The sequence below is a fragment of the Bos grunniens genome, chromosome 7, assembly GCF_055505025.1.
Source record: "Bos grunniens cultivar Pamir isolate PY7600 chromosome 7, Bosgru_T2T1.0, whole genome shotgun sequence".
Lineage (NCBI taxonomy): Eukaryota > Metazoa > Chordata > Mammalia > Artiodactyla > Bovidae > Bos > Bos grunniens.
In genome coordinates, this window is record NC_141171.1 from 69,121,523 (window position 1) to 69,137,059 (window position 15,537).

General features: G+C 40.9%; 1 protein-coding gene across 1 annotated transcript in view; it reads left to right on the plus strand.

The window, feature by feature from the left end:
• Positions 1-319: 319 nt before the first annotated feature.
• NIPAL4 (NIPA like domain containing 4) overlaps positions 320-15,537 on the plus strand; it is a 36,833-nt gene continuing 21,615 nt past the window's right edge. Inside the window, exon 1 of the mRNA XM_086412641.1 lies at positions 320-389. Within this exon, the coding sequence (XP_086268767.1) occupies positions 335-389 (55 nt within the window). The 5' untranslated portion in view covers positions 320-334. The remainder of the gene's footprint in view (positions 390-15,537) is intronic.

The following is a 15,537-nucleotide window of genomic DNA, read 5'->3' on the forward strand; positions in this document are numbered from 1 at the left end:
GTTGGTTTCTCCTAATATCTCTCTCCTTGATTTACAGATGCCTATATTCTCCCTGTCTTCACATGGTCTTTCCTCTGTGTCTCTGTCAGAGTCTCCTAAGGACACCAGTCACACTGGATTAGGGCCCATTGGTTATGACCTCATTTTACCTTAGTTACCTCAATAGAAGCTCTGTCTCCTCTAGAATCTCATTCTGAAGTACTGGGGGCTAGGGCTTCAACACAGGAATTGAATGAAATTCGTATCAATTGAGGAACTCAGCCTGTAACAATGAAGAAGAAAATAAATCTGGGAAAGATGCTGATTCTGGGACCCTGGACTGTTTGAGGCTGGCATGCACTGCTTTGAGAAATACTTGTTAAACACTTTTTTCAAGCCTTCAAACAGAGGTATGTATATAAGAGAAAAGAGGGCTAGCCTATGATGATGGCATTTTTAGCTGAAAACTCCTGAGTAATTTTTGGGCCATGGACAGCAAATAGTTTGAATTTATTACTAGGAAACATGGTTACAAGTGTCCCTTTAATGTATAAAGATTATGTACAATATTTTATGGAGCTGTTAAAAAATAGAACATTTGGTGAAACATATCAGATTTCTTATTAAAACCTATTTCACACACTCAGTGGAATTGCCAACAAAATTCTGTTAAAGTAATTAGACTTCATTTAGATAAGGTAAAAGAAACACTGGAAGAGTTTAGTCAAATCACAGAAGATCATAACAGAATGAGCTATCTTGGAGGGAAGCAAAAATTAACTTTGAATTTGTAGTCACTAACACTCACAACGGAGAAGGCAATGGCACCCCACTCCAGTACTTTTGCCTGGAAAATCCCATGGATGGAGGAGCCTGGTAGGCTGCAGTCCATGGGGTTGCTAGAGTCGGACACGACTGAGCGACTTCACTTTCACTTTTCACTTTCATGCATGGGAGAAGGAAATGGCAACCCACTCCAGTGTTCTTGCCTGGAGAATCCCAGGGACGGGGAAGCCTGGTGGGCTGCCGTCTATGGGGTTGCACAGAGTCGGACACGACTGAAGCGACTTAGCAGCAGCAGCAACACTCACTATGAACTATTTCCTGCTATTATTATTACAAAAAGTCAAAGGTATATAAATTTGTCTAAGAGGATCAAAGAATATCTTTATAAATTTTAGAGAAAGGGTCTTCCAGTGAAATATAAAGACGTGCAAACAATGAACTAAGTATTTTGCATGACTGAGAAGACTCACATGTGGATAATCCCAAACTGATTTGTTTACAAACTATTTTTCAGCTGTTATAGGTCAAAATATAGTCTCATTCTTTAGCTTAAAAATATAGTTATGAATTAGTATTTATTTTATTTTTATGAGTTAGAATCATAAAAAAATAAACCTGATGTGAAGCGTATCTTCATTATTTTCTGTACCTATTGTCTCTTTCAGTATCATTTACTATTTTAAAACATTCTTCCAATTTTATTGAGATATAATTGACATACAGCACTGAATAAATTTAAGCTAAACAGCATAATGATTTGATTTACATAGATCATGAAATGTTAACATCATTTGTGAAATGTTAACATCATGAAATATTCACAAATTTAGTGAATATCAATCACTATATATATATATATATATATATATAAATAAGATGAATAGAAAAAATTTTCTTAGTGGTGAGAGTTCTTAGGATTTACTCCCAGTAACTATTGTATGTAACTTACAACAGTTAAACTGTATGTTGTATATTTCATGCCTAGTACTTACTTCTCTTGTAATAAGTTTTGGCCTGCTTCATTCTGTTCCCTCTCACTGCAAATGTGATCTCTTCTTCCACGAATGTGTTTGTTTTTGAAGTATAATTGAACTGCAACATTATGTTTGTTCCTGGTACACAACATGTACTTCTTGGTGTTATTTAGTTGCTAAATTGTGCCTGATTCTTTTGCGACCTCATGGACTGTAGCCTACCAGGCTCCTCTGTCTATGAGATTTCCCAGGCAAGAAAACTGGAGTGGGTTGCCATTTCCTCCTCCACAAAGTATACTCTTAGTTGAGGGAAATCACAACAGATTGAGTCACATATTGTGTTTAGGGAGGTTTCCTCATAATATTCCAGGATTGAAAGATTTAAAATAACAATTCAAAAAATACTGTAGGCTCTAGATACTGCTTTATAAGACAATGAGAACTGTAATGTAAGGGATGTTTATGTAATAAATTTATATAATAAAATATGAGTGTATGATACTTTCTGTAATGACAATATTTATATGTGACCCCAAGAATAGTTGAATGTTATATATAAAATGCCTGATTCTTTTCTGAATCTAAGTATTGCTTTAAAAATCTTATTGATAACTTCAGGTATTTCTTACTATTGAAATTAATTTTAAAGCTCTCTGATTTACAGTGACTCAAGAAAAGTTGTCTCATTTGACATTATTGACAAGAGAATACAAATTAGATAAAAATCTTGATTATAAAGAATAGGTTTTGTATTCTCATCACACCAAAATAATTAAAAAGGTAACTGTGAGGTGATGGATGTTTAAATAACTAGATTGTAATAGTCATTTCACAATGTATTTGTATATCAAAGCATCATTTTGTACACCTTGAATATGTAACATTTTTATTTTCAGTTTTATCTTGATAAAGGTAGGGGCAGGGGGAATCTTGTTTTGTTTTTTTCCACCTGTGCAAATCCTGTATTAAAGCAACAACTAAAGTACAGGGTGGCTCACATGCTTTGTTTTGTTTTTGCTGCTGTATCAACTTAAATACTAATCACTTGTTTATGCATGTATATTATTTTTAAAAGGTGAACATTTATAGCTCAAAAATCAACAGAGTGACATTTCCACCCAGATACATTTTTCCATCTTATTTCCTGGTTTTAACAACAGACATTCAGAACAAGAGGGACGGCACATCAAATGTATGCCAGCACGTTCTGTGAGCACTGCTAGGGTGTCTGAGAGATACACTGAAGGTTTACATTCCTCAGTAAAGAAAAATAATTTATGCGGGTATATTCTTAGACCTATTTGGCTTCATTTTACATTTTCTATGAGCTTCAGATTCAGTGGTGATTTAGACCCCTTAAAATGACATCTCTGAAAAAGTCTTAATTAAAGGTCATTATCACTGACATATGATATTTTTATGTATAACAGACACTCAGTCCTTCAGAAAGCAAAATAAGTAATTCTGTTTTATTCGATTTTTCCCCCCACCACTGATCTGTTTAATCCAAATCTTGTTCATCACTGTAGAAACCCTATAAGTCATTAGGAAGATGAACTTTGTTATCTACTAAAGGATTTTAAAATGAACAGGTGAATGTAAAAATGACTAATACCTTGAAGATGGTGGTGGTTTAGTTGCTAATTGTGTCCAACTCTTTGCCGTCCCATGGACATAGCCTGCCAGACTCCTCTGTCCATGGGATTCTCTAGGTGGGAATACTGGAGTGGGTTGCCATTTCCTTCTCCAGGGGGATTCTTTTTTAATTGAATATAGTTGATTTTGGGGTTTCCCTGGTGGCTCAGTGTTAAAGAATCTACTTGCAATGCAGGAGACAGGGGGACATGTGTTTGATCCCTGGGTTGGATCAAGATCCCCTGGAGAAGGAAATGGCAACTTACTCCAGTATTCTTGCCTGGAAAATCACACGGAGAGAGGAGCCTGGTAGTCTGTAGTCTATGGGGTCGCAAGAAGAGTTGGACAGAACTCAGTGACTAAACAACAAAAAACATGGTTGATTTACAGTATTATATTAGTTTCAAGTGAATACCATAGTGATTCAGTATCTTTATATTCCATTAAAACTTTTTACAGGTTAGTAGCTGTAATTCACTGTGCTATACCATGTGTCCTTATTACATACGTATTTTACACCTAGTAGTTTCTCTCTCTTAATTCTATACCCTATTTTGCCCTTCTTTGCTTCCCTCTTCCATTGGAAACCACCAGTGTTTTTTTATTTTTGTTTTTTTTTCTTTTTCTGTACCTGTGAGTCTGTTTTTTGTTTGGCTATATACAGTTGTTTGAACTTCCCACGTGGCTAAAGTGGTAAAGAATCCACCTGCCAATGCAGGAGATGAAAGAGAAGTGGGTTCAATCCCTGGGTGGGGAAGATTCTATGGAGGAAGAAATGGCAACCCACTCCAGTATTCTTGCCTGGAGAAGCCCATGGACAGAGAAGCCTGGCGGGCTACAGTCCATGGGGTCACAAAGAGTCAGTCACGACTGAACACACACAGTTCTTTGTTTTCAGTTTTAGATTCTACATGTAAATGATATCATACAGTATTTGTCTTTTTCTGTCTGACTTCACTAAGCATAATGTTCTTTAGGTACATCCATGTTGCTGCAAATGGCAGGGTTTCGTCCTTTTTATGGCTGAGTAACATTCCATTATGTGTATGCGTGTGTGTGTTGTGTGCATGTGTGTGCACACCGTGCCTGTTTTATCCATCTGTTGATGGACACTTGGGTTGCTGGCATATCTTGGCTTTTTAAATAGTGCTGCTGTGAACATTGGGGTGCATGTATCTTTTAAACTCAGACGTGGAACTGCTGGTAGTTCTATTTTCATTGTTTTTGAGGAACCTGCATACTGTTTTCTCTCGCGTCTGCACCAATTTACATTTCCACCTACAGTGTACAGGGTTCTCTTTTCTCCACATTCCCACCAACACTTGTTATTTTTAGACTTTTTAACGATAGCCATTCTGACAGGTGTAAGGTGATATCTCTGTGGTTTGGGTTTTCATTTCTTTAATAATTATTGATATTGAGCATCTTGTCATGTACCTCTTAAGTCATCTATGTGTCTTCTTTGGAGAAATGTCTATTCAAGTCTTCTGTTCATTTTTTGATTGAGTTGTTTATATTGAGTAGTTTGAGCTATTTATGTATTTTAGATATTAACCCCTACTGGTCATACTGTTTGCAAATATTTTCTTCCATTCCATAGGTTGTCTTTTCATTATGTCAATGGTTTCCTTTGCTGTACAAAAGCATTTAAGTTCAATTAGGCCCCATTTGTTTATTTTGCCTTCATTTCCTTTGCTTTTGGAGATGGATCAAAAAAAAAATATTGCTTCGATTTATGTCAAACAGTGTTCTGCCTATGTTCTCTTCTAGGAGTTTTATGGTTTCAGGTATTATATTTAGCTCTTTAACCCATTGTATGTGGTGTGAGGAAATGTTCTAATCTCATGTCCAGTTTTTCCAGCACCACTTATTGAAATGACATTGTGTATTCTTACCTCCTTTGTTTAGATTAATTGATTATAGCTGCATGAGTGTGGGAATCTTGACTATAAAAACATAACAATGTTAAAATGAAGGCAAGAAAAATAAATCTTATAGAATAAATGCATATTAATTTAAGAATATCATGTCTTTATTTTCACCAAGCAAACATCACTGTCCAACAACAAAATGCCCAGAAATATGCAGTGATAATTAAATTCAGTCATCTTTGGTATTTTTACCAACTTGCAGTCATATAAAACCCATGAATTTATATATACCTTATTTTGTGTTATAAAAGTTTGTTTTATCTTCAGGATGACAGAGCATATTTTATAACAGTTTAAGAATTCTTACTTATTTAAAGACATCTGGTATGTGGTATTTTTGCCCCTGACCCTCCAGGTCAGATTCTGCCTTCAGTTCCCCTACAGTGAATAAGCCAGAGGTGGGAAAAGGACAAAGACACACTTCCCTCTGGGTGAGGAGGAGAGCCAGTCTCCACCTCCCCATCTGGTTTGATTTACTCTGATTTTCTCAGTCTGCACTCCCCTCTCAGCCTTTTCTCCATATTCCCAGATGTGCTGTCTGGCTCGCCCAGAGCTTCCGGCAGAATGGGGAAAGCAGAGGGTTTCCCTGGGAAAGTATGTTGTGAGATGCTATCAGAGCTAAAAATATACGGTCCCTAGGCTCCACCCTCATTAGTTAGAATAAAGCCCAGGGATTTCTGCCTTCTGGAGTTTCAGACCAACATGAAAGGGAGATATCAAAGAGCCCCTGGTTGGGGCATTTCTGAAACACTTCTGGCAAGGAGCCCAGTCCTGAGCTGGAGGAAGATTGTGGGACTCACTGGGGCTGCAGTGGGGCAGGGGCTGATCGCCTGGATTCAGCCCATCCACAGCTGCCCTGTATTCTTTCATTCCCTCTCCCTGTCATCAACATCCCCTCCAATACTCAAAGATCCAGGCTCAGAAAGCAGTAGAAGCTAACCAACCAACCACACCAAGGGCTCTTTTCAGTTCACCCTGGAGTCCCAGGCTCCCCTTGTCCCTTTTGAGATGCTTACACCTGCCTTTGTCTGTCAAGAATGCACCCCTGCCTCACCCGCACCTCCTCCTCTTCACAGTCTCAGACCTTCCATCATCCTTCAAGCCTCACTTAAAATACCCTTCCTCTTGGAAACTTAGGTCCCATGTGCTCTGTTAAATACTCTCTGAGCATTCTGTACTTGACCTTGTTATTAATCAAAATTATATTTCTGTGTTGTGTGACCATCTCATGAATATAATTCATGAGTATAGAGGTTTTGTCTGTCTTGCTCAACACCATAGAACCTGTGCCTTAAACAGCAGGTGATACATTTAAAGTGTTTCACCTGTCTGCTGATTGCATCAATTGCCCGTCCCCTCAAAAAAATTTGCCATGTAATTGGTGTCAACAAGCTGGTTAGTTGGTTTAGTCGGCAAGTCATGTCCGACTCTTGCAACCCCATGGACTGCAGCCCACCAGGCTCCTCCGCCCATGGGATTCTCCAGGCAAGAATACTGGACTGGGTTGCCATTTCCTTCTCCAATTAACAAGTTAGCCTGCCTTAAAACAGCAGCTGTTGTAAAAGAGAATAAAGGACTAATTATCTGGAATTGATCATGGGCCTGATGTTTGTACTATGGGGATGATGGTTGTACTGTATAGGGCAATAGGGAGGACTAGAGTTAGGATGGAGGCAGGGGGGCAGACTCTAGAAAGAAACAGCGTAAGGGATGGGCATGGAGTCTGGGGTCAGGCATGGGGACAGGGTCTGCTGAGAGCAGTTCATGATGGTGATAATTTTCTCTTTCTTAGGATCCTCCTTAGTCAATAAAGCGGGCAAAAAGAAGTAAGTAGTTCAAAAGCTCGGTTCTTAAAAACCCAGCTCTGCTAAGAACTAGAGAATTCTTTTTTTTTAATTAATTTTTATTGGTGTATAGTTGCTTTACAGTGTGTTAGTCTCTACTGTACAGTAAAATGAATTGGCTATTGGCTTAAGAGCTCAACATTCAGAAAACGAAGATCATGGCATCTGGTCCCATCACTTCATGGGAAATAGATGCGGAAACAGTGGAAACAGTGTCAGACTTTATTTTTTTGGGCTCCAAAATCACTGCAGAGGGTGACTGCAGCCATGAAATTAAAAAACACTCCTTAGAAGAAAAGTTATGACCAACCTAGAGCCTGGTAGGCTGCAGTCCATGGGGTCGAGAAGAGTGGGACACGACTAAGCGACTTCACTTTCACTTTTCACTTTCATGCATTGGAGAAGGAAATGGCAACCCACTCCAGTGTTCTTGCCTGGAGAATCCCAGGGGCGGTGGAACCTGGTGGGCTGCCATCTATGGGGTCGCACAGAGTCGGACACGACTGAAGCGACTTAGCAGCAGCAGCAGCAGTAAGCATATTGAAAAGCAGAGACATTACTTTGCCAACAAAGGTCCATCTAGTCAAGGCTATGGTTTTTCCAGTGGTCATGTATGGATGTGAGAGTTGGACTGTAAAGAAAGCTGAGCACCGAAGAATTGATGCTTTTGAACTGTGGTGTGGGAGAAGACTCTTGAGAGTCCCTTGGACTGCAAGGAGATCCAACCAGTCCATTCTGAAGGAGATCAGCCCTGGGATTTCTTTGGAAGGAATGATGCTAAAGCTGAAACTCCAGTACTTTGGCCACCTCATGCGAAGAGCTGACTCATTGGAAAAGACTCTGATGCTGGGAAGGATTGGGGGCAAGAGGAGAAGGGGACGACAGAGGATGAGATGGCTGGATGGCATCACAGACTCTATGGACATGAGTTTGGGTGAACTCTGGGAGTTGGTGATGGACAGGAAAGCCTGGCATGCTGCGATTCATGGGGTCACAAAGAGTTGGACACGACTGAGCAACTGAACTGAACCAAACTGATACATATATATATATATATATATATATATATATATATCCCCTCCCTTTTGGCTTTCCTTCCCACTCAGGTCTCCACAGGGCATTAAGCAGAGTTCCCTGTGCTACACAGTCTGTCCTCATTAGTTGTCTATTTTATACACAGCATCAATAGTGTATATGTGTCTCCCAATTCCTTCCACACACCCCCTTTCACCCTTGGTATCTATATGTTTGTTCTGTGTCTCTTTTTATGCTTTGCAGATAAAATCATCTATACCATTTTTCTAGATTCCACTATATGGGTTAATATACAGTATTTGTTTATCTCTTTCTGACTTACTCTCTGAACATCAAGTTCATTATGGATAAGAATAGTAACAGTTATAATACCTATTTCTGCTGTTACTGCAGTAACCAGATGATAGTATGTGTGCATTATCTTAGCACAGTGTTTGGAAAGATTTGGGGAATCAAACACCTACCTAATCTCTTGGTGTAAATGACAGAGGCTGTAGCTCTGTATAATTACCGCTTTAAAAAATTATTATGAATTTAGTGGCTTACAGCAACACAAACTTATTATCTTACAATCATGGACATCAGAAGGTCAAAGTCTTCCAACTTAATCATTAGGCTAAAATCAAGGTGTCAGTATTTCCTTGGGGCTTTGCAAGGGCTGGAAATGTTCTGTATTCTTCTGAGGATGGCAGTTACAAGGGTATGTTCATATGTAAAAATACATTGATCTTCACACATTACTTTAATATTTGTGCACTATTTATGAGATGTCAGGGTTTCCCTGATAGCTCAGCTGGTAAAGAATCCGCCTGCAGTGGAGGATACCCCAGTTCAATTCCTGGGTCGGAAAAGTCTGCTGAAGAAGGGATAGGATACCCACTCCAGTATTCTTGGCTTCCCTGGTGATTCAGATGGTAAAGAATCCGCCTGTAATGCAGGGGACTTCGGTTCGATTCTTGGATTGGGAAGATACCCTGGAGAAGGGATTGGATACCCACTCCAGTATTCTGGCCTAGAGAATCCTGTGGACTGTATAGTCCATGGGGTCGCAAAGAGCTGGACCCGACTGAGCGACTTTCACCTATGAGGTGTTGCTGCAATAAAAATGTACATTCAAAAATTTAGGATTTTTTTCCTATGGCCAAAAGCCAAGAGTTATTAACCTGATTGCCCCTGAAATTCAGTGCAAAGTGGTATGTGTAGGTTGGTGTGTGTGTCTTTTGGGGCCAAAATGTTCACAGTTTTTTGTTGTTGTTAGATTCCTAAAGGGATGTGGTGCCTTAAAAGGTAAAAAATTACCAGTGAGGTCCTTCTCTAAATGAGGATCACTTGCTCCTGGTTCTGCTGGGGTTTACTCAAGGCCAGACCAGTTTGTGCAGACCAGGCATTCTGGAAATGCAAGATGGAGTTGAAGAGGCATAAATATATTTATCGGACCTGTCACAAAACAAACAATGACATTTTTCTTTGGGCAGCAAAATGTAGATAATTAACTCTAGTCAGTTTTTAGTTCAGTTTTTAAAAGGCATGGCTTTCCATTAGCCCAGTGACTTGGCCTGCAGGCAGTCCAGAGTCAGGCAGCTCTGTACCCCAACCCGACCCAATCCCTCCATCCCCATCAGGGCAGAGGTCCTCCAAGGTAGATGGGTGACTTAAGCCCTGCCCCACCTGACAAGCCATAAGGAAACCTTAACCCACGCTCTGGATTCTTTAGGAAACTCTCATCTAGGCCCAACTTCAAACCAGAATTTCCAGTGTGGCTGTGTTGGCAGTAAGTTAATTAGCAGTCTATGAGGACTGAGTGCTCTCACCACAGTGGCTCTATCCAAGGGCATAGGGCAAGGCATTCGGTCCTCTTTCTCTCTCCTGGGTGAGAAGCAAATGGGAAGAATGCAGCTCAGAGACTGGAGGCCAGTATGGGAGGAAGAGCCCTTTGGGGGGGAATCCAGAATCTGAAACCCAACCCCAAATACATTTGTCACTTGCATATATTGAGTGCTTGGTGGGTGAATGCCAGCTCTGTGCTAAATAAAAGCTTTACATGGCAGAATGGACTCGATCCGGACAGCCTTGGTGTGATTCCCAGCTCCGTGGCTTTGTAGCTGTGTGGCCAGAGGGCCAGTTGCTTGCTCTCATTGGGTGCTTGGACCCTCCCCTGTAATATGGGTCTAACAGGAGTACCTGCCCTAAATTCTTTTTTTTTTTTTTTTTTAAAGAAAATCCATCCTGAACCCTCCTCCCTCCTCCCTCCCCATACCATCCCTCTGGGTCGTCCCAGTGCACCAGTCCCAAGCATCCAGCATCGTGCATTGAACCTGGACTGGCATCTCGTTTCATACATGACATTTCACATGTTTCAATGCCATTCTCCCAAATCTTCCCACCCTCTCCCTCTCCCACAGAGTCCATAAGCCTGTTCTATACATCAGTGTCTCTTTTGCTGTCTCGTATACAGGGTTATCGTTACCATCTTTCTAAATTCCATATATATGCGTTAGTATACTGTATTGGTGTTTGTCCTTCTGGCTTACTTCACTCTGTATAATAGGCTCCAGTTTCATCCACCTCATTAGAACTGATTCAAATATATTCTTTTTAATGGCTGAGTAATACTCCATTGTGTATATGTACCACTGCTTTCTTATCCATTCATCTGCTGATGGGCATCTAGGTTGCTTCCATGTCCTGGCTATTATAAACAGTGCTGCGATGAACATTGGGGTACACGTGTCTCTTTCCCTTCTCGTTTCCTCAGTGTGAATGTCCAGCAGTGGGATTGCTGGATCATAAGGCAGTTCTATTTCCAGTTTTTTAAGGAATCTCCACACTGTTCTCCATAGTGGCTGTACTAGTTTGCATTCCCACCAACAGTGTAAGAGGGTTCCCTTTTCTCCACACCCTCTCCAGCATTTATTATTTGTAGACTTTTGGATCGCAGCCATTCTGACTGGTGTGAAATGGTATCTCATAGTGGTTTTGATTTGCATTTCTCTGATAATGAGTGATGTTGAGCATCTTTTCATGTGTTTGTTAGCCGTCTGTATGTCTTTTTTGGAGAAATGTCTATTTAGATCTTTGGCCCATTTTTTGATTGGGTCATTTATTTTTCTGGAGTTGAGCTGTAGGAGTTGCTTGTATATTTTTGAGATTAGTTGTTTGTCGGTTGCTTCATTTGCTATTATTTTCTCCCATTCTGAAGGCTGTCTTTTCACCTTGCTAATAGTTTCCTTTGATGTGCAGAAGCTTTTAAGTTTAATTAGGTCCCATTTGTTTATTTTTGCTTTTATTTCCAATATTCTGGGAGGTGGGTCATAGAGGATCCTGCTGTGATGTATGTCAGAGAGTGTTTTGCCTATGTTCTCCTCTAGGAGTTTTATAGTTTCTGGTCTTACGTTGAGATCTTTAATCCATTTTGAGTTTATTTTTGTATATGGTGTTAGAAAGTGTTCTAGTTTCATTCTTTTACAAGTGGTTGATCAGATTTCCCAGCACCACTTGTTAAAGAGATTGTCTTTAATCCATTGTATATTCTTGCCTCCTTTGTCAAAGATAAGGTGTCCATATGTGCGTGGATTTATCTCTGGGCTTTCTATTTTGTTCCATTGATCTATATTTCTGTCTTTGTGCCAGTACCATACTGTCTTGATAACTGTGGCTTTGTAGTAGAGCCTGAAGTCAGGTAGGTTGATTCCTCCAGTTCCATTTTTCTTTCTCAAGATCGCTTTGGCTATTTGAGGTTTTTTGTATTTCCATACAAATTGTGAAATTATTTGTTCTAGCTCTGTGAAGAATACTGTTGGTAGCTTGATAGGGATTGCATTGAATCTATAAATTGCTTTGGGTAGTATACTCATTTTCACTATATTGATTCTTCCAATCCATGAACATGGTATATTTCTCCATCTATTAGTGTCCTCTTTGATTTCTTTCACCAGTGTTTTATAGTTTTCTATATATAGGTCTTTAGTTTCTTTAGGTAGATATATTCCTAAGTATTTTATTCTTTTCGTTGCAATGGTGAATGGAATTGTTTCCTTAATTTCTCTTTCTGTTTTCTCATTATTAGTGTATAGGAATGCAAGGGATTTCTGTGTGTTGATTTTATATCCTGCAACTTTACTATAATCATTGATTAATTCTAGTAATAGAATTCTAAATTCTATTAGACACTAAATTCTTCAGTGTCGCTTTGAAGCAGGCTCCTACCTAGCCCTCTGATTTCTTTTTTTTTTTTTTTTGATTGAGATACAATCCATTTACTAAGGTTTATTCTTTCCAGTGTACAATTCAGTGATTTTCCGTATATTCAAAAAGTTGTACAACAATCACCTCTAATTTCAAAGCATTTACATCACCCTAAAAAGATACCTATACTGTACCCATTAGCAGTCACACCCGATTCCCTGTCCCCATCCCTGCAGCCCCGGAAGCCATTCATCTTTTGGTCTCTATTTCATTACCTCATTCTGAACCTTTCATAGAAATGGGATCATATAATATCTGGCCTTTAATATGTGACCTCTTTCAGTTAGCATAATGTTCTCAAGATTCATGCACGTTGTACCAGGAGGTGTCGGGCCCTCATTCCTCTTTATGGCCAAATAATATTCCACTGAATGGATGTACCATATTTTGTTTACCCATTTATCAGTTCATGAACATTTAGAGTCTTTGTGCTTTGGAGCTGTTGTGAATAATGCTGATTTTTAATGTTGTGAATGTCTGTATACAAGTTTTTATGTGCACAATTGCTTTCTCTCCTCTTGGTTATGTGATAATTTTATCTTGTACCATTCTCCTACCCCTTGGCAAAAGGGCCTTCCTTCTGTCACTGTCAAAAACAAATCAAGCTTGCTTATACCTCAGGGCCTTTGCACTAGACATTCCTGTGTCTGGGAGGCTCTTTCCCCAGATATTCCCATGATTCACTCCTTGTCAGTCATAAGAGATACTTTCTTATAAGAAAAAGGTAATTTTTCTTAGATCAGACAGAATTCTCTTTCCTTCTTTTCACTTTCTGCAAAGAGAAGGACTTATAGACAGGCATGCACCCCTTCAGGTCTGTAGGGGATGGGGCATTTAGTGTGGAGACAGGAAAGGGAACCCATTTACTGCGCTGGATTTGTGCTTATGACCTGGGTTGTCTTTCATGATTCTCAACACATCCTGTTGAGGCAGGTTTAATTTTAAAAGGTGGTATATTGTAGGTGAAAATACTAGCTTTGGAGTCAGACAAAAATGAGTTTGGTTTGCCTCTTACTTAGCTTTGCCATTTAATAGCTGGAGCTTTGTGGACTTGTGCAAGCTACCTCGCTCCTCTGTGCCTCAGTTTCCATGTCTGCAAAATGGAGAATATGACACCTACTTCAAAAGGGTATTATAAGGGTTTGCTGATATAATACTAAGAAGCCCTTGGATACAGCAAGTATTAAGTAAGGGGTAACTTTATTATTATCATTATCATTGTCTCTATTTTACGGAGAAGACAACTGAGGCCCAGGAAAGGTAATAACTTGCTTAAGGCCACGCAGCTCTCCTGTGTGGCCAGGTTGTTGCAGGGGCAGTGGGGGGGTGGGGTGGGGGGGCAGGCTCCTTCCAGGGCCTGGGAGTGGGCTCTTGTCTAACATTCAGAAATAAATTGTCCAAGGAAACACAGGTGCTGACAGAGCAAGAGACTTTGTTGGGTAGGGGTACCCAGGTGGAGAGCAGTTGGGTAAGAGAACCCAAGAGGACTGCTCTGCCATCTGGCTTGCAGTCTTGGGTGATGGGGTCGGTTTCTGGGTTGTCTCTGTCCAATCAGTCTGACTCAGGGTCCTTCCTGGTGGTATGAGCATCACCAGGCTAAGATAGATTTCATAGAGGAGGATTCTAAAGGGAGGTTGGCAGGACATACGGACTGGCGTCTCCTCTCTCCTTCTGACCTTCCTTGAATTCTTCCAGTTGGTGGTAACTTGTTAGTTCTGCATTCCTTATCAGGACCTCCTGTTGTAAGATAAGTCATGAAAGTGATTACTATCTTGCCTGGTCAGGGTGGATGGTTTTGGCCAGTGGTTCCCCTAATAAGCAGTCCCTGGTGGCTCAGATGGTAAAGCGTCTGCCTGCAATGCGGGAGACCCAGGTTCAATTCCTGGGTTGGGAAGATCCCCTGGAGAAGGAAATGACAATCCATTCCAGCACTCTTGCCTGGAAAATCCCATGAACGGAGGAGCCTGATAGGCTACAGTCCATGGGGTTGCAAAGAGTCGGACACAACTGAGCGACTTCACTTTCACTTTCTTTCCCCTAATAAGGCCAGATGCTTAATACCACCCCTAACCTGCTCTTCCTCCCCAGGATCCTTGAAGGAGGCTGAGCTAGTCCCCAGCTTGAAACCCCTCTCCCACCTCACACCTCCCATTCCTCACCACTTGGGAGTGCGTAGGAATTTCCCCTGAAACTCAGGTGGTACTACCCACTTGGAGCATTGTGCCTGTGTCCCCAGGCTCTGACCAGTGTCCCTAGAGACCTGAGATGACCCAGGGGCATCCCTTTAAGAGTCTCACCAGCAGAGAGACAGCATGGAGGCCAAGGGACAAGTTTCCAGGCTCTTGCCCTGAATCAATAAGAGAAGCTCCTTTTTAAAGAGGTTTATTTGTTGTCCTTTCATGCAGCTTCGGAAAAATGGTTTTGATGCCGACCCCCCACCGCCAAAAAAAAAAAAAAATACTAAAGATCTTTTATTTTCATAGCACATAATGAGGAACCTGAGACCTGCATGTTAGGGATAGAATGGGGACCAGGACTCATATGGCCTGACTCTTTAACACCAGCCTCTCGGGCATCAGAGTCCAAGATGGGTGTATTTTTTTTAAATCCAAAAGGGGAAAACAGCTTAAATGTGTCCTTCATTTTCTAGTTGACTGTTCCCACTTTAGGATCTGTCTTCCCTCTGGCCACAAAGCTCGCTGCTCCCCTACCCTCCGTGTTCCCATGTGCCAGGTGCTACAGATCCCAGCAGGCAGAGGGGACCAGTGTCACCACAGTCCCGCAGATCCCTCACCCTGAGGTGCTGACCTGAGCAGTGACTCAGACCACCGAGAGGCAGGAATGAGGATGAGACCACACCAGTGCTCTGAGGACCCACTTGAACCCCAGCCTGGCCACTTCTTATCTGTGCGACCTTGAGCAAGTCCCCAGACCTCTCAGAGTCTCACTGTCATCAGGCGTAAACCTAGAAGAACTTCATGTACCTCGTGAGATTGCTGTAAGGATTACAGGGTAACGTATGCAAAGAACCTGCAGCACCAAAGCCGTGCAGCAAGTAAGAGTTTAAATCAGTATTATTTAACTCCAGTTGGTTAAACTTTGATAAGA